Source organism: Mauremys mutica, chromosome 24, assembly GCF_020497125.1.
Source record: "Mauremys mutica isolate MM-2020 ecotype Southern chromosome 24, ASM2049712v1, whole genome shotgun sequence".
Taxonomy (NCBI): Eukaryota; Metazoa; Chordata; order Testudines; family Geoemydidae; genus Mauremys; species Mauremys mutica.
Window position 1 is genome coordinate 13,101,786 of NC_059095.1, and position 24,220 is coordinate 13,126,005.

The following is a 24,220-nucleotide window of genomic DNA, read 5'->3' on the forward strand; positions in this document are numbered from 1 at the left end:
AGCCAGGAGCCACCCTGCTGGCAGCTAATCCTGGGAGACGACATTGGACATGCTTCTCCCAACCTCTAGTCCAGCCCTGCCCCGGCCAGGAGCGTACGTCTCCTGGCTGTGAGCACTTCCAGGGGCTCGCCCAGGAGCGGTCACCCCCTCTGGCGGTCCTGCATCGCATGTCTAGAATACCCGGAGCACGTCCGTGCTCTTCCCCGAGGGATCCGGGCCCCCGCTCTCCGTGAAGCATCCCCAGGTTAATGTGCAGCGGCCGCCATCTCAGCTGGCAGCCCGGGGCTTGAACCGGGGAGCTCCCAGAGCTAAAGACACAAGCCCCTACAACTGGAGCGATGGAGCCTTGGCCCTGTAACAGCTCATCCTCTGTGGGTTGGCCTAGCAGGGGACCAGAACACTGTCACCTGTGGGCTGTATACACAGACTACATAGCTCCACCGTCTCCCTCTAGCACCTTCCAGGCAGGGCTCTCCAGCCACGTCCCTCTGAACCCCCTCGTGCAGTCAGCGTGACCGACAGGGAAACGTAAGCACCCAGGTCACAGAGCTGGGCCTCGGCTCCGGCCAGTAGCCCTGCGGTGCCTGAGCCCTGCCCCGGCGTGTGCTGCTCCCGCCCAGGAATGGACGGCGGACGCTGGCACTAAGGCCCTTTCCTCTCTGGCAGGTGAACGATACCAGCTTCCAGAGCCTGACCCGGGAGGACGCTGTGCAGTACCTGCTGTCCCTGCCGCCGGGCGAGGAGGTCGTTCTGCTGACCCAGGGCAAGCAGGACAGTAAGTGACCAGCTGGCCTCCAGTCTGCGGCTGCAGGGTTGCTGGGGCTCGTGTGTTAAGGTCCCACTCCAGGCTCTGGCTGGTCCTTGCCTGTGAGCTGCCAATGTGCACCTGCATCTGTCCCTTGAGAGCCCATCGTTACTCTGCCCACACGGGTTTCCTCCCCTTTCCCCTGGGAAGTTGGGCAAGAGACCAGACCAGCCTGGGCCTCCCCTGGACTGCCCATGCTCCCGGCTGCTCTGCACGGGCCCAGGCACATCCCCTGTTGGACTGAGCGTAGGGGGTGGGAGAGTTGACCCAGCCCTCGACCGCATCCCAGAGAAACCCTCAGCACCCGCTCCAAACTCTACACCGCGAGCCACCATGCCGGGGACGCTACATCAGTGCCAGCCTGCAGTGCAGATGGGCTGCCCCAGCGTCCGCCAGGGCTGGCACCAGTGAGGCTAAAAGGCACGCGTGTGACGCCAGGCCAGCTACCTGGGCCGAGGGGCAGGCTGGCGTAGCTACACTCACGCCGGTCGGGAGACCCAAAGGGAAGCCGCATGTCCCTATGGCAGATCGCTGTTGTCCTGGGTTCTAGTCCAGGCTCTTGGTGCCTGATCGCTCTAGGGGGTCCCACTCCCCCATCTAGCCTGTACCTCCCAACCAGAGCTGCCTCCTGCTTCGTCCAGCCACTCGCTTTGCTTTCCAACGTGACCTGTGTTGGGGTTGCTGCCCTGCGCGCTCCTGCTCCCCGACCTGCCTTCATGGTGGGGGGGGCATCCGTCCCGCCCACTGCTCTGGCCTGGGCTCTGCCCATCTCCCTGGACGCTGAGCTCCCGCTCCCAGAGTTTCCGTGGTTGCGAGGGGTCCATCTTCCTTCCAGCTCGGTTGTGTGGCCGATTGCTCCCGGTTTTCATGGGCCGCGCTGGGGGACTCTGTTCCCTCTCCGCAGACGGTCCCGTGTTCTCCGCAGGGGTTTGGAGACCTGGGCAGTAAAAGGTGCTGCACGAATGCAGCCGGCCCGTCTCTCCTCCATCTTCCCTGCGTGCTGGCCCCCAAATGCCCCCTCCTCCCTGGCCGCCTCGCCCTGACGGGCCCTGTCTTGGCCTTGCCCAGTCTACAGGAAGATGCTCCAGTCCAACGTGGGGGACTCGTTCCACATCCGCACGCACTTCGACTTCGAGAAGGACACGCCCTCCGGGCTGAGCTTCACGCGGGGCGAGGTCTTCCACGTGCTGGACACCATGTACCACGGCAAGCTGGGCAGCTGGCTGGCCGTGCGCCTGGGCAGGGACCTGCAGGAACTGGACAAGGGAATCATCCCCAACAGGAGCAGGTAGGGCAGGCCGGGGGGACAGGGCCCTTGGCACGAGTCTCAGAGCGGGGTGCTGAGCCCTGGCAGCTGAGCAAAGGGCAGCGAGACACTAAGGGAGCTGTGGGGGGACGTCCTCCAGGGTGGATGCAATAACCTCCCCTCCCCCAGGCACCTGCAGCTGAGAGCCCATTGAGGGAGCCCTGAGGGTGTTTACTCAGGGCCCATGACGCTCCCATGGCGGGCAGTTGTCAATCCAGCTTTCTGCCCTGGGCAGCAACAGAGCGGTGGGTCCAGCAGACAGGTTCTGGGCAGGTGGCTGCTATGGGACCAAGAACCCGCCAGCCCCCCATATGCTGTCCTGAGCTGCTCTGCCTCAGACCCATCCTACCGCGGAGGGAGGCCCGTGCTCCTCGGGCAGAGAGAGGAAGCTCTGGGCCTGCATGCCCTCCTTGGAGGGAGCATGGTCCAGTGGTAGCCCTGAGAATCTTGGCTCTGCCACAAAGTGGCCATGTGTCCGGAGCCCAAGTCGCATTCCAGCTCTCTGCCTCAGTTTACCCATCTGTGAAACGGGGACAATGGTTTCTTCCTGGGAGGCAGTGGGGGTTGTTTGCAGGGCAGCCTGATGCCCTAGGATTGACGGGGCTGTGGCACAGCATCTTCCTGCTGGGCCATTGCTCCTGTCGTGCCGAGGCGGAAATCCAGTGACCCAGGCCATGTGCCCTGCATGGAAACTCACCCTGGGTCTCGCTGCACAGGGCTCTGCCGCTTAGAGCTTCTCTCTGCCCCCGCACACGGCTCCTGGGATAACGATACTGAGCGCTCGCAGTGCCTGCTGCTTGCCAGCCCCTCCCACCAGGGAGGAGGTGAGTTGGTACCAGCCCCTGGAGGGGATCCCAGCGGTGCTGGAAACGCTCGCCAGCACTGGACCGGGGGGCACGCTGGGTGTGCCGGGGCAGGGGCAGTGAGGCGGCGGGTTCGGGGGCGCCCCGAGATGCTTTGGGGCTCTTCATGCTGACGCTGACGCTGCCTCCCCCTCTGGCGCAGGGCTGAGCAGTTCGCCAGCTTGGAGTCCGTCCTGAAGGCCACCGCGGTCACCAGCTCCTCCGGGGCCCGGGCCGAGTTCTGGAAGCTGCGGGGCCTGCGGGGGGCCAAGAAGAACCTGCGGAAGAGCCGCGAGGACCTGTCGGCTCTCACCAAGCAGGGCCACTATCCGCCCTACGAGAGGGTGGTGCTGCGGGAAGGTGGGCGAGGCCCAGGGGAGCGGTGCTGGGGGCTGCATGATCCTTTAGGCCTGGGGGAGGGAGCGATTGGCCTGTGCCCTGGCCCAGGAGGCTGGCTGCAGCTGGCCTGTCCATGGGAGGGGGGCCCTGCACTCCCTGGGCACGGGCAGCTGCTTTGCACGCCTGCTCTCTGCTGAGATGAGGGGGTCCCCTGCCTGGAGTGCACTGGGGGCCTGCTCCTCGCCGTGCCCTGCCCTTTGCAATGGCGGGGGGGCAGGGTTGGTATCTTCGTGGGAGCGGCCAGACAAACGAGGCTGGGAAGCTTCCTCAAAAGCCAAGCTGAGCTGCCTGACTCCGGGCCTAGGGATGAGGCTGCCGATTCGTCCTCCCCCGGCTAACCGAGGGCCGGTCGCTCGCCCCTCGGGCGCTCCAGTCGGCCCCGCAGCCCGCCGGAGCCAGGCCCCTCCCACAGGCCGTGAGACCTGGGAGCCCAGGCAGGGGTCACGTGGAAGCAGCAGGTGGAAGCATGCAGGTGGTAGCTGGGCTGTGGCCCTGAGCCTGCAGGCTGGCTAGCATGCTGCAGCCGTGGCTAATGCTGAGAAGCTGGAGGCTCGCAGCCATCCCCTGGGCCCATCTACGCCCAGCCTGGGAGGCATGGGGCCCGTCCCACGGGGCGGGGGGCTGCCCGAGGCTTGCAGCGTTTCAGTGGCGGGGATGGGGTCAGATCTCGTGTTCCACGCTGAACCCCTCTCCCCTCCCCGCAGCCAGCTTCAGGAGGCCAGTCGTGATCCTGGGGCCCATCTCTGACATCGCCATGGAGAAGCTGAGTGCGGAGCTGCCTGACGAGTTTGAAATCGCCCGTAAGCGCAGCTGGGAGCGTCCGACGGGCCTTGTCCTGGGATATTCCGTGGGGATTGCAGGGCTCCCGTGTGCGGGCAGCTTACGGAGCGGGTGGGACCCACATGCCCTGCTGAAGTGTTCCCCCGGGCACCCAGCTGTGGCTAATGCTGAGAGCCTCCCGTAGTCCAGGGGCCCTTTCACGGATGTGGCCCTGATCCCAGTTGCTTCCTTATCCTGGGCCTCCGTGTGTGTCCGTGTCCGTGTCCGTGTCCCCATCTGCCCGCTGCTTTGCATTTTCACCTGCCCAGACTGCTGGCGGCTTCCTCCTGAGCTAGACGGGTCAGGAGCCCCCACTTGGCTCCCCCCCCGGTCCGTGCACACCCCCTGCAATGCCCTGGGGCCCCTCATGCCATTTCCCACAATCAGCGGGTCCGGCTTAGAGAGAGACTCACCGTCTCCCATGCTGTGTTGTGCTTGTTCCCCAGAGACCGTGGCCCGCGACGGGGGGTCGGCCAAGGTCATCAAACTGGACTCGGTGCGGCAGATTGCTGAGAAGGTGAGGCCCCTGCAGGGCCAGGGATACTGAGGGATGCTCCTTCCAGCCAGGGCCTCCGAGACTGCCCACGCTGGCTGCCTCCTGGGGCGTCCACGGGGCGAGAGGTTGGGTGTCTTGCCTGAGCTGAGTGCAGGGCTAGGAATCCTGTGTCGGGCACTGCCAGTGCCGCTTCTGCACCAGCGGGGCCTGCCGGGTCTGCCCGCTGCTCAGGAAGTGGGGGGGCGAGGCCAGGCAGTGGGGATCCCCCTGCTAATGGGACGGGGGGCCCAGAGAGCTGTATTCCAGTGCTGGTGGCAGTGGATGGCCCAGCCCCTCCCAGCTGGTGTTCCGGGGTGGGGGAATCCCGCCGTAGATTTCCCTTCCCACCCCCAGGATCCGCCCCCGGCGTCCCACCCAGCCCCTTTCCTGTCCCGCAGGACAAGCACGCGCTGCTGGACATCACGCCGTCCGCCGTGGAGCGGCTCAACTACGTGCAGTACTACCCGGTGGTGGTGTTCTGCGAGCCCGACAGCCGGCAGGGCATCAAGGCCATGCGCCAGTGGCTGGCCCCCAACTCCAAGAAGAGCTCCCGCCGCCTCTACGCGCAGGCCCTCAAGATGAAGAAGAACTACGGCTACCTCTTCACGGCCACCATCAGCCTCAGCGGCAGCACCAACGCCTGGTACCAGAGCCTCCAGGAGATCATCCGCACCCAGCAGGCCCGGCCTATCTGGACAGCAGAGGAGCAGGTACCCGCAGAGGCCTTCTCGCTCCTCCAGGCCCCCCACCTGTCTCAGGTCCCTCCTGCCTGCCCTGACTGAAAGGGGCATCCCCTGGGCGTGGCCCCATGCCCGCTGCCACAGAGCTGCCTGCCAGGCCTGGCTAATTCCCTGTGCTGTGTCAGACACGGCTCTGACCCCAGCTCCCCCGGGCACGGGGGGATTGGGGGGGCAGTGCTCCAGAGCGACACGGAGGGGCTCCCATAGCACCCTGCTCCTCTGCAAGGCAGCTGAGATACAGGGCTGGGGGGAGACGCCTGCCTCGGGCAGCACCTCGAGTCACCATGGGCCCCGTTGGGCCTGTTGCCAGGTGACCCCCGTCTCCTCTCCCTGCAGGTGGACGCCTCCCCAGAGGAGGGCCTGGACCTGCTCAACCAGCAGCGAGCTGCCAGCATGGGGGACCTCACCTGCGACAGCCGCGCCAACAGCGACTACGAGGACACGGACGGCGAGGGGGAGGCCTACACGGACAACGAGCTGGAGGACGACTATGCCCAGCCTGCCCTGGCCCGGTCCTCGGAGCCGGTGGACCCGGGCGAGCCCCAGAACCCAGACGAGCGCGTGGGGGTCTCTCTGGCCTACGCCCCCCAGCGGGTGAGCAGGGCAGGGGTCAGAGCTGGCTGGTGGCTTCCGGGGGAGGGAGGAGGTCTTTGCCCTGGTCGCAGAGGGCATCGCTAGCCCCCATCAGAATGGGCACCAAGGGCTCCTGTTGTGAGCGGCCTCAGCTGCACGTGGGCAGGGGCGCCTGGCCCGGCTCTGCCCGTAAGGGGCCCGTTCCAGGGCAGTGCCTGGGGCTGCAGCGCCCCCATCTGGAGCACTTGGCTCTGCAGCCTCTAACGACTTCCTTCTGATTCCAATAGGATGGAGACCAGCAGCCGCAGGGCCAGTGGAGACAGGCTTACAGCAGCATCAGGTACCAGCAGCCTGGTCTCTCCCGCCCCAGTGGGCGTGACATGGGCAGGGTGGGGGGTGAATCACCTGCTCGGAGGATCCTTCCTGCCAGGACCAGGGTCGCCAACTTTCTACAAGTCGGGGGGGGGGGGGGAAGGCAGCTCCAGCTGGGGGTGCAGGCTCTGGTGTGGGGCCAGGGATGCAGGAGCGTGCTCTGGGCTGGGACTGAGGGGTTTGGAGGGTGGGAGGGGGATGAGGGGTTTGGGGTGCAGGAGGGGATATGGGTTGAGGGCTGGGGGGTGCAGGCTCTGGGACTGAGGGGTTCAGAGGGCAAGAGGAAGATCAGGGAAGGGGGTTGGGGCACGGGAGGGGGTCAGGGGGTGCAGGCTCTGGATGGCACTTAGCTCAAGCAGCTCCTGGAAGCAGCGGCATGTCCCCCCTCCGGCTCCTATGTGGAGGTGCGGCCAGGTGGTTCTGTGCGCTACCCTATCCGATCCGCAAGCACCACCCCCGCAGCTCCCATTGGCCATGATTCCCTGCCAATGGGAGCTACAGCTCCAGGGCTTGGGGCAGGGGCAGCGTGCAGAGCCCCCTGGTTGCCCCATGCGTAGGAGCTGGAGGGGGACATGCCGCTGCTTCCAGGCGCTGCCTGGAGACACAGCAGGCAGGGAGCCTGCCTTAGCCCCTTTGAACCCAAACCAGCCACGGCCTGTGGGCCACCGCGAGCACTTCAGCCCAGAGACTGGCTGCACACACTGCCCCTCTGGTTTCACCCACCCCCAGCCCCCTTGGTGCCAGGCCGACCCTGGGTCTGAGCTGCAGTCAGGTTCAGCCGAAGCAAAGTGCCCCCCTGCCCTGGGAGTTGGGGGGAGGCTGGCTGGGGGGCTGGCTCCTCTTGCCATGGGTCTGAGGGGATGGCACACCCTGGGGCAGCGGTGCCTGGCTCTGCAGATTAGCCCCCGGGACAGCAGGCTGAGGCAGGCACAGGGTGAACCGCGTGCTGGGAGAAATCCTCACTGGGCTGGAGTAGCCTGGGTGGGGGGTTCTGCAGCTGGCGTCCCTCCCCCCGGCCAGGGCCTAACGTGGCCTCTTGCTGCCCTGCAGGGAGTACGAGCACAATGCTCTGAAAAAGAAGTTCACCCAGGCCCAGGTCTACGACTCTGATGAGGATGAAGGCTACGACTGGGGCCCAGCTACGGACCTGTAGCCACAACGGCTTCCAGGATTCCGCGTTCTACACCGCCGAGCTGCCTTCTGGGAAGTGCCTGCCATGCTGCATCGTCCCCTTCCCGCCCTGGGCCAGCATGGCCCCCCCATCCCTTCTCATGGGGGGTCGGCTCCCTCCAGAGCAGGGCTGGTCGCTTTTCATCTTCCTAAACCCTGCTCCCTGCAGCGAGCAGCTGGCGTGAGCTGTTCTGGGCTCACACCCTCTGCACACGGCCTAGACTAACTCTCCTCCGAGCCCAGGGCTCAGGCCTGTCCTAGCTGCCTGCAGTGAGGCCAACGTGCCAGCGTCTGGGGCACGTGCAGCTCTGCCCAGCGTGATTCATCGGGCAGGACGCCCTGGGTGGTGCTGTAAATAGCCCTGCCTTTCTTTGTAATAAAGGAATCCTTTTCTCTAGCCCCTGCTGTCTCTGTATTGCGCCGGAGGGGGTGGACTTGTCTCTGGGCCGAGCCACAGTGCAGGGGGCTGGGGAATGAAATGCAGGACAGCCGTGAGGACGCATGCGCTGCTGCTGCTGCCCAGCTGCGTGTGCTCCCGCCTGGCTGCACAGGAACCACATGGAGCCGAGGCCCAGGCAGCTGGCCCATCTCAGCTGGGCTAACTGCCCCCTCCAGCTCCGCACACTGAGTGTGGCAGCCATCTTTCCTCATCAACCTTCCTAGCTGGGGGGGGCGCGCCATCTCCACCCTGTTCTTGCACAATTGTGCACATCCAGGCCAGACAGCTGGTCCTAAAAGCCCAGCCTGATGGTGCGTGCCAGGGAGCAGTGCCCACTAAACACAGTGTCTGTCACAGTGCCAGGCACCCCCCACAAGGCTCCTCGTTTAGCCATGGAGGAAGCAGCAGGGTCCAGCCACGGCCCCCTGCCCCACCCTGTGCTGGTCTCTGTACCACCTCCCACAGGAAGTGAGAACTCAGCCCCGCTCCCAAGGGCCGGTCCCAGGACCCCGGCTGCCTGCAGTGACGTCCTTCCCATGCAGGAAGTCAGTTGCCTGGCATTTCACTTAGCCAGTCAGTCCTAGACACACCACAAACAGCCTTTATTCTTACATCAGCCAGCAGCACCGGTTAAACATCACAGCCCCAGGGCGTCCTGCAGCCCAGGGAGCGCCAGGGGCTCTGACTTAGTCCAGGAGACACAAGGGGGGGTGAGAAGACCTGTTACTGGACTAACTTCTCGGTCCAACCTCCCCCACTTTGTCTCTCATGCTGGGACCACCACTGCCATTAACTTCGTCCAAGCAGCCTTCCATAGGGCTAGCCCGACACGCCAGCCCTGCCCACAGGAACGGCCCAGGGCAGAGGCTCTAGCAGCCAGGTGGGATCACAGAGAGCCCCTTTCTCCTGTGCTCCCCTACCCAATGCACCGTGGCTGGCCAGGCCTCTGCTGCCTGCTCCAGCCCGACGTTCCCCCACGCCCAGCGCTAGGCCCAAGCCAGGGCTCTACTTTCTGCAGAACGAGGGTGCAGCTAACCCCTCCCCAGCCCTGGGGCCAGCTGGCAGACACTGTCCAGAGGCCAGTTTGCAAGCACGAATCTGGCTCTCATGCCTGCGGCTGCAGGTCCAGCCATGGGCCCAGGCGCTGCGGGAGGGGGTGTTACAAACAGCATTAACAAGGCAGAACTGGGAAGCAGAGGGAGTTTCCCCTCACATCCCAGCAGGTCCAAGAGGGGCCTTGTCCATCTGGGCAGCACCCTCCCCTCAGCCGGAACTGGTGTTACACTTGGACTCGGGGGCGGTTTGATGGGCCCTCTCCGGCCGATGGCAGGACAAGAGGGAGGGAGCCGCCGTGGCTAGGCCAGCCGCCCCTGCTCAGTGTGGCAGACTCAGCCGGGATTCAGCAGACACAGGGCGGGATCTTCCACTGGCAGGCAGCGAGGAGGGGCACAGGGCTCCCTTTGATCTCCAGGGGCCATCCCATCAACAAGGCCCCTGATCCGCACTGCGTGGCGCAACCCGGCGACTCCGGCAGCGGAACAGGTGAGTGAGCTGAGGCCCAGGAGAGGAGCCAAGGCGTTTGGGTCCCTGGCTCTAAGCCCCCTCGTGTGGTGAGGCCAGGCACAGCACGGCCAGAAAAGGCCAAAGGGGGGGTTGCCTTGTGGGTCCCTGCATGGAACAAGAAAAGCGGCAGGATCTGGCCCCCAGCAGGCCCCGGGGGAACTGGAGACACAGCTGCTGCCCCAGGCCAGGGCCCTGAAGCCAGGCAGCTGGAGCATGTGCAGAGCCACCGATGGGTAAATGCCAACTCCGTCCTTCAGAGGAAGATGGGCTGCTCCTGGCCTGTCAGTAACCGGTAGGTGGAGGCCGGCATGGTCTTGATATGGACCTAGAGGGACAGGGAATGATCAGCTGGGAGAACTCCGTTCCCACTTGGGCTCAGAGCCCTGCAGACCTCACTCATCTGCCCCAGCCGCCCTGGGAGAAGGACCCAGGGAAAACGTTTCGTGATAAAGCACGGTCTAGAGACACTAAGGCACTTTATATGTCCAGGCCCTGGCTGCAAGAGAGTTACTTCTCCCCCCTCTGCTGAAATGCAGCTGCCTCTGGGGCAGAGCTGAGCCACTGGTTTTAACAGGGTTAAATAATGCAGGTTAGGGCAGGATGTGGAGTTTTGCCCTTAACCTGGGCAAGAACTTGAAGGCCTGACAGAAAAGACAAACAGTTCTTAGCAGAACCCTGAACCTGCTCAGGCCTGCAAGGGAGCTCAGGCCAGCTGGCTGGGATTCCCACGCTAACCTGCATTAACCCTGGCAGCTGCCCCAGGGCTCAGGGCCGGGCTAGGGTAAATAGCCACCCCTACTGCAGCCTCCAAAGCCCCCCGGTAGCCTGTCACTTTGGAGAATGAGCGAGCTCCTCCGAGACCCGGCTGTGCACCACCTGGGGCGCTAGTTCAGTGCCGGTGTGGAGGGACGGCGAATCCGAGTCACCATTTCCTGCAGTTCCAGAGGGGGCTGCGCTGCCCTGCACCGGGGGGGGAGAAGAGGGCAGCTGGTTCCTCCCTAAGAAAGAGTTTGCAGCCCAGGGCATCGAAGATCGGCCCCTGCTTGAGGCTCCAGGTGCAGGCAGAGGAGGAACAGAAGGGGCAGGGGGAGCAGGGCGCCGCGGGAGGAAAGGCTTCGCTCCCAGCGTCCAGCCCCTGCAGCGCAGCAGGCGGAAGGGGTGTGCGGCTCAGCAGTGCGAGGAGGGATCCCCTCCCCAGCAGAGGGTGCAGCTTGCAGAGCAGGACTGGGAGTTGAGACGAGCACCCAGGAAATTGGGAGGCTGGGGGGAGTTGGCCCATGTCAGACCCCACTAAACATAGGGCAGAGGTCTCAGGGGGGGAGTCAGCCCTCCTCCCCCAAACAGGGCAGGAGTCTGCCCCGTACCTGCCCCTCCCCCCCCCCAGCCAGGGCAGGGGGATCAGGGTGGGATCTGCCCCATGCCAGCCCCCGCAATGGGGCAGAGGGCCCTGCTGCGCTCCCTGGCCTCGGCCCGGCTCACCTCGCTGACGGCCTGCGTGAGGATCTGGATGATCTTCTCGTGCGGCGTGGCCACCACGCTCTGCCCGTTGATCTCGATGATGCGATGGCCCACGCGGATGCCACCTCTCTCCGCTATCCCCCCTCGCATCAGGCTGCAGATCTGAATGGCAGGGGGCGCCGGTGAGAGCAGGCCAGCCCCCGCCCCCGCCCCCAGCACGCCATCCCCCGCAGCCTTCGCCTGCCTGGAGAGCCCGTGAAACCCACCCCTGGGCCTGCCCCTCCCTGCACAATGTGCTCGCCAGCCATCGCCCCAGCCACAGCGCCCCCTACTGCTCACTCAGCACCACGTTCCCGCACCCTCCTGCGCCCTGGCAGCTGGGGCTCAGCCCCCGGCAGGACTGGCCCCGGAGGCAGCAGGGCTAGATCCCCGGAGCCATGGTGCCGAGCAGGAGAGTACCAGGGAGCTGGGCCCCAGGACAGGCCGTGGTCACTGGTGCTGCTGGGGGAGGGCGAAAGGAGACAGTCTGCGGGCGCTGGGGTAACGCGCCCAGGCCTCACTGCTCACCCCCACTCCCTACACTCGGCGCTGACGATGCCCCACACGGGACCAGCCCCATCGCTGCCCACGGGGCTGGGACCAGAGATTCTCTCCCTCTCCCGGGACTCGACGCCCACTGGGGCCACGCGCCTGTCGCTCCTCGGGCAGCTGGAGGTTCTCCCCTAGCTCGAGCGGTGCCGGCCGGCTGGCGACTCCGGAGCACAAGGGCCCGAATTCTCACCCCAAGTGCAGCGTCTGTGCTGGCCAGAGGGCCCCTGGCCCTCCCCCTGCCCCCCTCAGGACTCCCGCCACTCACAATGCCGTCCTCCACGCAGAAGCCCAGCGGGTACTTGGAGTCGGGCCGGCGGACGATCGCCGTGGTGACAGGCGGGCAGTGCACGATGCTCAGCGTCACCTCGGTCTGCGATTTCAGGTCCTGCCAGGGGCGGGGAGGGGGGACTCATTAGCGCCACAGGGACTATCAGGATCAGCCCGGACGCAGGGGGGGGAGACGCGGGACAGGTTTACGCCCACTGGGCCCATGATGCCCTTGGGTGGGAGGACAGATTTGAACACGGCCACTGTGCTCAGCTTGCCTTACATGGGCAGGGGTCTAATTACCCCCCCCCTTTTACAGGGGGGAAACCGAGGCACAGTCTTGCCCAAGGTTACATTGCGGGTCAGGGAAAAGAAGCCAGGAATCCAAGTCCAGCTTGCCCTGCTCGACCCTCTGGCGCAGGGCTGGGCTTGCCCGTGTTCCGCTCGGACACCCCCCGGAGGAAGCGTCTCAGGATGCCGCCCAACGCCTGAGCCTGGAGCTGCTCCTCCCCCGGCCAGGGCCCGGCTTGAGTCCCTCCGGCAGAGAGATCTGAGCAGGACACAGGGAGCCAGGACTCCTGGGTTCCCTGCTGGCAGACTCTTGCAGGCTTAAGTCTGGAAGGTCTCACTGCACCCACGGGGGCTCCTGGGCCCAGCCCGCATCCCAGCCGTGCAGGCTCCAACCCCAGCTCCAGCCCCGCCTGGCTGCGGCACCAGCCCCAGCTCACACGTCCCTCAACACTGGGCGCCAAGGGCTGAGCGCCTCTGATGGAAGGGGGCGGCTATCACAGACTGAGGGGCCCAGGAACTGGGCACAGGTCCCCGCGGCCCCCCTACACTCCCTCCCCATTCCCACCATCCCTGGCCCCCCAACCCCCAGAATCCCTTCACCATCATGTCCCACCATTCCCCCAATCCCCACTGCCCCACCATCCCCATCACCTCCTCCCCAGCCACCCTGCCTCTCTCCTCCCACCTCCCCTCGCCCCCTTTCCACTGTCCCCCAATCCCCATCACCCCTTCCACAGCCACTCCTGCCCCACTGTCCCCTCCCCAGTCACCCAGCCCACTGTCCCCCCCATCTCCACTCCCGCTCCTCACCCGGATGATGCTCTGGCAGGTGCTGAGGGGCAGCCCCACCAGGCTCGTCCCGTTGACAGACATGAGCCGGTCCCCGATGCTCAGCTCCCCGCACTTCTCCGCGGGGCCCCCATGCATGAGGTTGGCGACGACCACGGTGGGCAGGATGGAGCCCCAGCCCGACTCCACCACAGCGACGCCCAGGATCTCCCCCTTCTGCTTGCGGATGCAGACCTGCAGGCCGGGCAGAGCGCAGGGCCCACTGAGCTATGGAGCAGGCCTAGGGGGACCTCGGGGCCGGGAGCTCAGGCTGCAGCACAGGCACCAACAGGACTGGGTGACCCGGGTCCCGGCGGGGGCAGTCCTGGGCTGGCACGGGGCGGGAGGGGGACCCCGGAGAGGCTGTAGGCTACGCAGGAGCCCCCGGCTATTCCAGGCTCAGCTCCCCCAGGACGGCACTGGCAGGTCGCAACACAGGAGGCTCCCAGCTGCTGCAGACCCCAGCAGGAGGCGCTGCAGGGAGCCAAGCTGGAGCGCTGGGTGCCAGGGACCCCGTCCCACCCCCAGCCCCTGCGGGCAGCTCTTACTTCCTTGCAGTTCTCCTGCTTGGAGAAGTGGGCCAGGTCCCCGTTGTGCAGCTCCTGGCTCTCCAGGGCGTGGCTGTCCTGGCCGGGGGAGAGCTGGCTCGGGTCGATGCCGCTGGCCTGCAGCAGCTGCTGGTAAGCCACGCTGAAGGCCTGCCCGATGGCCTGGGCAATCAGCTGAGCCTGCAGGAGGAAGTGCCCTGAGGTTACTCTGGCAGGGGGGCACCTGTGGGTACAGGGCTCCACCCTCCAACGCGCCCAGGAGCCTGGGCAGTGCCAGGGGGGTCAAAGCCAACCCAGCTGCCATCCCGCCAGCCTGTGAGGGGCACGGCCAAACCCTGCAACGGCAGCTGCAGAGAACCTGGGATGTATTGCGGGGGGGAGGACACAGACACTTCCAACCCCCTCCATGGAGAGAGACCCCCACACTTCTCCTCTCCCCCACCCAGGTGGGGCCCCCTCTACAGCACTGACACCCCCAGGCCTCTCCCCTCCCCCCAGCCCTGGCGTTCCCTACAGTACAGAGGACCCCCTCCCCCCCGGCACTCTACTGTCTCCGAGCTGGACTCGGGGCGGCTGGAGATGGGGGTGAGTGAGCTCCCAGCCCCACAGGCTCAAGGCCCAGCACAGCGGCAGGGAGAGGTGCAACTGAACCACCTCAAGGAACAGCACCACCTGAGACCCCCCAGCTGAGACCCCCCAGCTCGTGATGCCTACTGGGCTTCGGGTAGGGCTGGGATCTGGAGCTCCAGGCTCGAAGTCTGTGTAAAGCCCCCGTGTGGTGCTCCACCCCCTGCCCCGCCGGCCGGCCTCAGACTCACATCAGCAGAATGGAAGACGTGGCAGATCATCTTGTAGAGCCGCTTCTCCCCTGAGGCGTCTGCCCGCCGCGGCAGCTTCCTGCGCGCCATCAGCACAACGATGCTGCCGATGTCTGCGATGTAGGAGATGGTCTGGAGCGGATGGTCCATCATGGCCTCCTGGGGGGAGGGGCATGAGAAATTCAGGGGTCATCTACCCCACTGGCCCTGGTGGCCTCGGTGGACAGCTGGAGTGCCAGCGGGACTACGGGAGCACAGGCTCCAAGCCAGGGGAGCCTGTTAACCGAGAGGAGGGAAGGGTTCTTAGCGGCCTGTTTAAAACGCTGGGGCCCTGGTGACTATTTCACTCAAACGCCGGCCACACGGCTGGGAGAAGACCCCTCTGAGTTACAGGTTGGCCACGCCTTCAACCAAGGACTCCTGAGCCACTCCTGTGGGTCCTGCAAGGAGACCTCCAGCAAAGCCAGCGGAGACCTGACTGCACAGGCCCGATGGTTATGAAGGAGAACACGAATCCACCTCGGCTTTCAGTGAAACTGCTGCAGAACTCTGCCTGGACACTCGGGCTGAGATTGACACCTGGCGTATATTGACGTCGTTCAGCTTGGTAATCAATCAATAGAAACCAGGTTTAGATTAATGTAGGAGTGTGCACGCAGGGCTCGGCTGTGTCCCAGAGCAGCTCTGAACCTAGAGGAGGCCTAAGGCATAGGCACCAACCCCGTGGGTGCTCCCCACACCCAGCGCCTCCCACCTGCTGCGATCAGCTGTTCCACCACGTGCAGGAGGCGTTGGGGAAGAGGCAGGGGCTTGGGGGAAGGGGTGGAGTGGGGGCGGGGCCTGGGGCAGAGCTGGGGGTCAGGCACCCCCTGGCACATTAGAAAGTTGGCACCTCTGGCCTAAGGGACACACAAAACCAATTGGTTTTCCTTTTATGTGTAAACTTTTAACTGCTGCTGGGTCCACCCCAGAGGTGGCTGCATTTTGGCAGCAGCTGTGTGATCCCCACTGACGCCAGTGGATCCTCCAGGAGGAAAGGCCTCTTTAACCGCATAGGGTCACAACCCCAGGACACCTGCACCACGTGCAATCGACAGGGATTCACAGGCAGCCTAAGGCCTGTTTCCTGCACAGGCCAAGTGCCCTGATCTGTGTTGGAGAGGGCGGGGGAGAATTCTAACAGCAACAAGCCCAGTTCTCCTAGCACAGGTGACCCACCCCCCGTAACGACATCCCATTTCCGACATACCTGCGAGTCGGCCGTCAGGACCTTGATCCTCTGCGTGGAGACAAACAGATCCACCTCGGTCATGGGCTGGGACTCCCCATCCGGTGCCTGTAGCATGGTAAGGACAAAGCACCCGTGTGTGTGGTCACCGGTAGCCCCAGGGCAGAGGGTCCAACATAGAAGAATCATAGAATCTCAGGGTTGGAAGGGACCTCAGGAGGTATCTAGTCCAACCCCCTGCTCAAAGCAGGACCAATCCCCAGACAGATTTTTACCCCAGTTCCCTAAATGGCCCCCTCAAGGATTGAACTCACAACCCTGGGTTTAGCAGGCCAATGCTCAAACCACTGAGCTATCCCTCCCCCCCGACATCATAGAGATCAACATAAGTGATCTCTCTCCTGCCATCCATCTCCACCCTCTGGCAAACAGAGGGACTTGGAGCCAGGACTCGCGGGTTCTAGTCTCGGCTCTGCCCTGACTTTCTCTGTGAGCAGGGGTGAGTCACCGCCCCTCTCTGTGCCTCCGTTTCCCCTCGAGGAGCAATGGGTCCCCATGAACATACAGTCTGGGGTGCTGGGATGGGCAATGGTTACTAGTTCACAGCCCATTGGAATGCCAGAGCTGCCTAGCAGCAGCTAACTCAACGGATTGGGTTTGCCCTGCCTTCCTCTACCTGATCTCTGAGCAACTACCATCCAGAGCAACCCGCAGTGAGCACTTTACAGACAGCCCACGCAGGAGGAGTGGATCAGCCTCTTTTTACAGGTGGGGAAACTGAGGCACAGAGAAGCCATGCCTGGCCTAGTGTCACCCAGTGGAAGGGGTGGGACTGGAACTCAGGTCTCCTGACTCCCTGGCCTGTGCTTTGACCATGGCTTCCTCCCTCTCGTCTCTGTGCATCCCACTGCTGGAACCCTGTTCGAATGAACCCTCCCCCCACCCCCTTCCACCCAGCCTAGTGAGCGGGAGCTCGGCTTCCAGCTGCAGCCGGACCCAGGAGTGACCTGCTTTCGCTGCTCTTCACACCTGCTCCCTGCAGCCTACAGGTCTGAGAATAAACAGAGCTACACACCTCGGGGAAGTCAGCAGCACCCACTCCTGGAGTGGGGCCCCGGGAATGGGGGGCATCCTACTCTTTCACCCCCCGGTCAAAGCCCAACTGCTGGCTGCAATGGCAGGGGTGGGTGAGACCCTGATGCATACGCAGGCTTCCACTCGTGACAAGCTCAGCTTTGTCCCGCTGCGCCCGGTCCAGAGCAGCCGAGGGAACGGACAAGGATCCTGCCCTCGGGGCCCACACTTCCCTCGACCTGCTGCCATGCCAGGTCGGCCCAGTGAGCCCAGGAGCCGCCTGCGACAGGCGCAGGGCGAGGGGGATGCGCTCTGTGCAGGAGAGGGCACCTCCTCGGCTGCACTCACGGGGGCACATTGGCTGGCCAGTCCCAGACAGCTGGGCTTTGGCTCCTGGCCAGTGAAAATCAACTAGTGCCAGGGGCTCATCTCGACGGGACCGGCTCACACCGACTCGTGACCGCCCAGCTCCCCCGGTGCCCTCACCCACCTTTATCCTGTCCACGGCCTCCTGGGCCTGCGCCATGCGGACGCTGGTGGGGGGGTTCCTCTCCGAGACCAGCTGTGTGGAGCCCAGATACTTTGCTCCGAAGATCACTCCGTCCAGGAGATCCTCCGGCTCACAGGGGCCTGCCACTGAGAAGCCAGGGGAAGGTGTCAGCAAAGGCAGGGCCCCCCCCACTCCTCCCCTCCCTGCAATGCCCATGGCCTGAGACACTGGGCTGGAGCCAGGCCCAGCTGCTGCTGACTGCTGGTTGGGGGGGAGGTGGGGGCACAGCCTCTCTTAGCAGCCCTTTATCCTGGGGGCCAGGTTACCCCATGCCTCAGCAGGGCGTGATTCCCCGTTTAAAACCGGAGCCCCACCTGGAGCCCCAGCGTTCCTGCAATGCCCCTCAGCGTGAGTGAGATCAGCCCAGGCACGGAGCCCCCTGCTTCACGGACCTGAACCCCCCGTGGGAAAAGGCCCAACGCGTGCCCCTCTGCTTGGGCGGCAGCCTCTGCGGAGCAGGGAGAAGCTCCCCCCCGTCACACAGAGACGTGCATCCAGCCAGGCACGGCACCTGGCCAGGCCTGAGCAGCAGCAGGCACCACCAGAGCTGGCGTTTCAATCCCGGTTTCCACCCCCCTCCCAAGGCAGCTCTCCATTACCCCCCACCTTTGAGCCGCCTGCAGGCACTGCCCCATTCCGAGGGGCCCAGATCTCTTGGGGTAGCTGCAGGGGAGATGGATGCGTCCCCAGCTGGGTATCCTGCATCAACTGCTGCCTCCTCCTTAGGGCTGGGAATGCCAAGCCCCCATGGCATCTCCTTGTCCTGCATGTGCTGTTGGGAGGCGCCACGTTGGCAGCCCCGGAGGCTGAGGGCACCGACGGTGGCTGGGCAAGCGGCCCCCCTCCCCCCCCCCTTCTCCCCCCCCCCGAGCCCTGAGCTGGAGTGACCCTTTCCTTGTGCAAAAAGGGAGTGCAGCCTCCTTGACCTCCCTGTTGCGGCTGCCCTGGGGCACCCATCACAGACACCCGCGAGAAGGTTTATGCAGCGTGGGGGCCCGACTGAGACCCCCCAAACTCGTTTCACACAGGCCACAACAGGTCACTTGTGACTAGAGCAGGATTTGAACCAGAGTCCTCATGCTGGCCCCTCGCCCAGGACTTGGCAGCCAGAAAGCCTTCCTCCCATGAGCCAGGGCAGCGAAAGACAGCCCCCCTCCCCATTCATAAATCCCCTCCCCTACCGGGCTGGGCCGGCCCATGCACTAACCACACAGCACCCAGGAGAGGCTGCCACCCACACCAAGGCCCACGAGCTGGTGCTCAGAGCGGGTGATGGGGAGGCAGGACGCCTGGGTTCTAGCCCTGTTACAAGTGGACGAGTCACTCACCCTCTCTGAAGGCCGGATAGGCCGCCCGGGATTCTTTAACCTACAAAGCAACCACGAGATCAGCGAGTGTCAGCAGCCAGAGGGGACGCAGAAGCCGGGATACCTGCCGGCCACCTCCATGGGCACAAGAGCGAACTAACCCCCTGGCAGCCGCCAAAGGGGAACCGAGAGCAGCAGCAGGACAACGCCAGAGGGCTCGGTGCTCTGGGCGGGCTGCGCGAGGGGGCAGAGGAAGGGGCAGGCCAGGGATGCTGAGGTCGGTGGGCAGCTACTGCCGGGGTGGAGGCCCCTGGGTTAGCTCAGCGGCCTGGGGATGGGCCATAGCCATGTGAGCCCCGGTGGGGGGAGGGGGTCCAGACCTGCCCCTACCAGGCCTCTGGGCTTCCGCGGCCACCACATGATGCTGGGCCCCTCGCTTGGCTGCAGGGTAACAGCGGGTGTCAGCAGCCCCTTGACCTGCCGGCTGCCCTCTGGAACACCTCCCCCATGCCCCACACATGGCAGGAAGCCAGGGGCAGCCGCTCCCCACTTCCTGCCCCAGCCTGGGGGCAGCCGGCAGCACCTCTTGTGCCAAGGGCTGACCCCCAACCGCCCCGCGTAGCCGTTGTCATGGGATCTGTCAGAGCCTCAGCTCCAGGCCTGGCATCCAGAGGTAGCTCAGGGCCCCCCATGGCAAGCTGGCCCAGAGCCCAACCCCACCCCAGGGTGCCCGGGGCCAGCATGCAAAGCACTCACAGCCGTGCTCCTGGGGGTGGGCTGCTCCAGGCCCTGGCTGGGGGGAGGGGGCCTGGCCACCCACACGGGCTCTGGGGAGCTGTCCCGACTGCCCGGGGACACGCAGGCAGAGTCTCCCTCCTGGGCTCCCCCTCTCCGATACCACCGGCCGGAGCCTCCTGCCTGCGAGGTGCCTGGCGGCGAAGCGGCCTCCTCCGCCCGCTGGGCCGCCGGGCTCTCCTGGCTCTGCAGGACGTCCCCATCGCTCCCGGCCAGGACATCTGACCTGGCGAGGGGGGTCTCCTCACTGGCCTCCGCCGGGAGCCCCCCCTCGTGGTGCAGGAGGCTTAGCAAGTCCTCCCGGTCAGCCTCCGCAAAGAGCAGGCCGTGGCTCTCCCGGCTCCTCTGGGAGCAGGCGGAGGGCTGAGCGTGGCAGGACGGCCTTGCCAGGCCTCTCCCCATGGCGACGTGCAGCAGGCAGGGAGGGCACTCGCCCGGCAGGCCCCGGCAGCAGCCAAAGGCCCGTTTGTGGGGAAGCGCCGCGTCTCCCCCAAAAGGGCCTGCGCCACAGTCCGACGCCAGCAGCGGGTCGTCCTCCGAGGCAGGCGAGTCGTCGCGGAAGCTGGGGCTAAGGCTCTGGAGCTGGGCGAGGAGGCCCTGGATCTCCGACTGGTCGTCCTCCTCCAAGCTCTCGGCCCACTCCTCCCCTCTCAGGTGGGCCTCAGGCTGCTCATCCAGGTCCATGCAAACCAGGTCACTCTGCTCCGTGCTAGCCGGGACTCTGGGACAACCCACCCCCCGGTGGGCTCCCTCTGGGTTCCCTTTCCAGTCAGCATCGCTCCCAGGTACTGCAGCGTCCTCACAGCCTTCCATCCCCCCACCCAGGTCCCTGCAAGCATCATCACATGCTTCCCCGGTGGCTCGGAGGGCTGAGTCCAGAGCAGCTGGGGAGCTGGGGGTCTGCAGGCCCCCCAGGGCGCTTTTGGGGACAGTCGGCTCTGCGATGGCTGCACCGAGAGACAGTTCAGCCTCAGCGGCAGAGGGGTTAAGGTCGGAGCGCAGGGCACTGAAGGGGGATCCAGGCTGCTGCAGGCCGGGCAGGCTTTGCTCACAGGCTGTTGGCATGGCCAGTCTTGGTGAGGCCCCTTCCTCCAGGTCCATGGCTGGAGGCTCCAGGAGCTCCTCGGGAAGGCTGTGGCTGCCAAAGCCAGGCTCCGGGCGCGCGTCGGTTTGGAATTCCATGCCGTTGTCCATCACGGTCGCTCCTGCCCAGGTGGGGAAGAAGAAACTCCCCCTACACTGAGAACAGAAGGAGAGAGGTATTCCAGGTTAGAAATGGGCAGACCAGATCCTCAGCAGAGCTGCCCTGAGTCAGGCCTGCGGAGGATCCAGCCCCAGATCTTCTGGATGGAAATAAGCAGCAGAGGCTGGGCAGGGCTGAATTACCAAAGGCAGCTGCTAAGCTGTTCCTGCCATTTAAACACGTAAGGAGCAGCTGTGTGGAGTCTCGCATGCCACGGACCTCAGGCCCAGGTCCTCCATGGCAGAGAGGAATTGAAATCAATGGGAGTAAGGTGCTGGCCAGCGCACAGACTACGCTGGGCAAGTCTGCAAACCCACATCGGTCTCTCTGATGCGCTGCTGATGGCCACTGACACTGGGAGCCCAAGCTGATTATTTCAGAGGTGCTGAGCCCCTCGGTTCCTGCACCCAGTTGTGGGCACTCGGCACTTCTGAAAATTGGCCCCTTTCCAGGTTTCTCAAGTTGGGCACCCAAAGCCAGTAGCCATTTGTGAGAACTGTGCGCGAAGGGACTTACCCACGGTCAGGCAGTGAGTCAGTGGCAGAGCCAGGAACAGACCCCAGGAGTCCTGACTCCCAGTCTGGTGCCCTGGGACCACATTAACAATTCTAGCTTTAGTCCCTCTCCAAAGATTTCCACTGTCTAACCTGAAGAGGGTGGGTGCTTCCCTGCCTGCAATGGGGCTCCAGCCCCTCGCTTGGTACCACCACAGGGAATCCAGCCCCAGGGTTAGCGCAGGAGACTCATAAAAAACTCTTCTGAGGAGTTATTGTGTCCACCTCTGCTGGGCTGCATTATCCAGAATCAGCTGCTTTGCCCTGGAGGGCAGGATCCACAGACGTACACTGAGATGCTGGGAAGCACCCTCAGATCCCAGCAGGACAAGGCTGGAGGTCACCATGCACAGATCAGTGGCTGCTTCCTGTGTCTCTCCCAGCAGCTGTGCTGAGAATGCTGAACCTCCCCGCTGCTTCCTCGCTGTCTGATCCGGGAAGTAGAAATGTCACAGCCCCCTGGCACCCCACACGCCCCCTCACACTGCTTACATTGCACGTTAACATCCGACATGCAAACAGGGAGGCCTCGTTCTGCGTTCACCGGTGTACATCAAGAGCGAATCCACTGAAGTCCGTGGAGCAACTCCTGATTTACACCTGCATCACTGAGAGCAGAATCTGGCCCCATAACCACAATTTAGCCTTACAGAATTATACTGCCCCAAAACAAGGTGGTTTCATTAGACTGGTGAGTAAAACCAATTAGCTAGGCCCTGATTTTGCAATCAGACCCCTCCAGGCTTCCACCCCCAGGGGCTGCCGGGCACTGACTTCAGTGCAGCTCCACTGGGACAAGGGGGGCCGATTGCAGGATCGGAGTTACAAAGGTGATAAAAGGTGGGCAACTAACTCTTGTGCCTGGGCTAGTAAGTGTTCCAAGCAACACTGCCCACTTTTTGAAGATGCCTGGAGCACCATGACTAGTGACCCACATCTCACAGGAGTCACCACTTAACAAACAGACCGGATCCCCTCGTTCGGGCCAAGCCCTTCAGGGGTTGGCTCCTTCTCCCCAGCCCCAACTTAGGCATCAAACTTATTTCCAAAACACTTGCTTTGAACCCCTCTTTCCTCGCTGCATCAGACCGGGCGGAAGGGCAGGAAGGGAACCCCCCAGCTCCTTGCACCTTTCAGGATAGGAAATGACCCAGGAGCAAGAGGTGTTTTAGTCGCAAACCTCCCTGCCTCTGCACACATCTGCTTTGCGCAGAAAACTTACTTCCAAGAAAGTTTCACCAACTCCTACAGAAGCAGCAATGCAGGAAACTGGGGTTAGTTAACCCTTTGTGTGCTGGAATCTCCGCAGGCCGAGGCGCTCTCCTTGCAGGCAGCTGCCCTTGATGTGGCTGCTGAGTTAAATTTCACTTACTCCTAAGCCTCTCTGTCCCCCCTTCCATTTTCCTGTTGCTCTGCCCCCCCCACTGAGCATGCGCAGGCCCCGGAGGCTGCTGGGGGATGTAGTTTTGGGCTGCGCAGCGGCGCTCCGAGCCCGTGGGGCGCTGCTGGGGGATGTAGTTTGGAGGCGCAGTTCCCAGGCGCGGCGCCGCAGTGTCCTGGGCCGGGCTCACGTCCCTCCGCAGCGGTGTCAGTCCGGGCGGGGGAACCAGGGAGCTCAGCCCGTAGATCCCAGACCTGCAACGCTGAGAGCCGGGGCCTCCCTGTGCCCATGTGGCTAAGGCGGGGAGCCGGGGGGGGGCATGTCCCCTGCCCCCCGGGTTCCTACCGCAGCAGGATGCAACCAGGCAAGCGACCTGCTGTTTCGTGCCCTGCAGAGGAGCCCGCAGCCCTGAGCTGGGGGCCGAGAAGCGCTGGTGGCTGGCCCCCCGGCACTGGGTGGTGGGAAATGGACATTTCCCGGCTGGGTGGGCTGCCGGCTCCGTGCCCTGGGGAGCTGTGCTGTCTGCATGGTCCTGTCCACCCCCACCCCGCCCAGAGCTGGTCCAATGAGGTGCCCAATGCTCCCTCCGGCTGGGCAGCTGAGAGCCTGGCACCCATTAGCGAGCACCTGCCAGCCCACAGCCAGCAGCAGCGCTAGCACTCGAAGCCCTTCCTGTGGGTAAATTGCTCCCCATCACCCAGCTGATGGGATGAGAGCCAGGAGAGAGCAGTTTCTGCCTAGCCTTGGCTGGGAGAAGAGACCCAACGAGTTCTGAGCTCCTTAAGTCTCTCCCACAAAGCTGATCCGTTTTATTTTCAGTGTTACAGTCAGTTAGGGTGACCAGACGTCCCCATAAAATCGGGACTGTCCCGATATTCATCAGTCGTTTGTCCCGCATCCCGACGGATGTATGGTCAGGACGCCATTTGTCCCGATATTCTGGCTTGGGGCTTTTTTTTTTCCTTTGGCGGCGCTCTGGACCTGTCCGCCATGTGTCCCGATATTTAGTTCATGTGATCTGGTCACCCTACAGTCAGTGCTGCCTTTAGAGATTTCAGTTGCTCCTGATGGAAATCAAAGGCAGTTATTGTACATAGCTCTGCTTCTCAACCAGAAAATAAAACATGTTTTCTGTCGTGATTTAGTCTATGGGCAATGATTGTAGGGTGACCAGATGTCCCAATTTTATAGGGACACTCTCGATTTTTGGGTCTTTTTCTTATATAGGCTCCTATTACCCCCCTGTCCCGATTTTTCACACTTGCTGTCTGGTCGCCCTAAATGACTGCCTAGGAAGGAGCACTGCAGAAAGGGATCTGGGGATCAGAGTGGACCACAAGCTAAATGAGAGTCAACAGTGTTACGCTGTTGCAAAAAAAATGAACATCGTTCTGGGATGTATTAGCAGGAGTGTTGTAAGCAAGACACGAGAAGTCATTCTTCTGCTCTACTCTGCGCTGATGAGGCCTCAACTGGAGTATTGTGTCCAGTTCTGGGCACCACATTTCAGGAAGGATGTGAACAAGTTGGAGGGAGTCCAGAGAAGAGCAACAAAAATGATGAAAGGTCTAGAAAACATGACCTGTGAGGGGAGATTGGAAAAATTGGGTTTGTTTAGTCTGGAAAAGAGAAAACTGAGAGGAGACATAACAGTTCCCAAGTATGTAAAAGGTTGTTACAAGGAGGAAGAATAAAATTTGTTTTTCTTAACCTCTGAGGATGGG

At 63.6% G+C, this 24,220-nt stretch overlaps 2 protein-coding genes across 3 annotated transcripts in view; one reads left to right on the forward strand and one right to left on the reverse strand.

Annotated features, from left to right (window-relative positions):
- Positions 1–7,960, forward strand: part of TJP3 (tight junction protein 3) — a 52,977-nt gene extending 45,017 nt beyond the window's left edge. For both annotated transcript variants that reach the window (XM_044998587.1, XM_044998586.1), the window contains exons 12-20: positions 667–775; positions 1,874–2,093; positions 3,117–3,313; positions 4,057–4,152; positions 4,618–4,688; positions 5,105–5,416; positions 5,783–6,040; positions 6,307–6,359; positions 7,442–7,960. In XM_044998587.1, coding sequence (XP_044854522.1) covers positions 667–775; positions 1,874–2,093; positions 3,117–3,313; positions 4,057–4,152; positions 4,618–4,688; positions 5,105–5,416; positions 5,783–6,040; positions 6,307–6,359; positions 7,442–7,544 — 1,419 coding nt within the window. In that variant the 3' untranslated portion in view covers positions 7,545–7,960. The remainder of the gene's footprint in view (positions 1–666; positions 776–1,873; positions 2,094–3,116; positions 3,314–4,056; positions 4,153–4,617; positions 4,689–5,104; positions 5,417–5,782; positions 6,041–6,306; positions 6,360–7,441) is intronic.
- A 625-nt stretch (positions 7,961–8,585) lies between these two features.
- Positions 8,586–22,532, reverse strand: APBA3 (amyloid beta precursor protein binding family A member 3). The gene is made up of 11 exons (XM_044998588.1): positions 22,338–22,532; positions 19,280–20,557; positions 18,545–18,584; positions 17,157–17,302; positions 15,614–15,700; positions 14,365–14,523; positions 13,547–13,726; positions 12,981–13,193; positions 11,878–11,997; positions 11,043–11,183; positions 8,586–9,888 (listed from the first exon to the last, which is right to left on the reverse strand). Exons 2-11 carry the CDS (start codon positions 20,510–20,512, stop codon positions 9,817–9,819), a joined length of 2,391 nt encoding a protein of 796 aa, XP_044854523.1. The 5' UTR covers positions 20,513–20,557; positions 22,338–22,532; the 3' UTR covers positions 8,586–9,816.
- Between the last annotated feature and the right edge of the window lie 1,688 nt (positions 22,533–24,220).

Excerpts from the sequence above, each read along its gene's own strand:
- APBA3 (XM_044998588.1), bottom strand. The coding sequence starts at position 20,512 with ATGGACAACGGCATGGAATTCCAAACCGACGCGCGCCCGGAGCCTGGC. Across the intron at positions 18,585-19,279 it reads CCACCCCCAGGAGCACGGCT|GTTAAAGAATCCCGGGCGGC; the intron begins GTGAGTGCTTTG and ends GTTGCTTTGTAG. Across the intron at positions 13,194-13,546 it reads AGCAGGAGAACTGCAAGGAA|GTCTGCATCCGCAAGCAGAA; the intron begins GTAAGAGCTGCC and ends CCCGGCCTGCAG.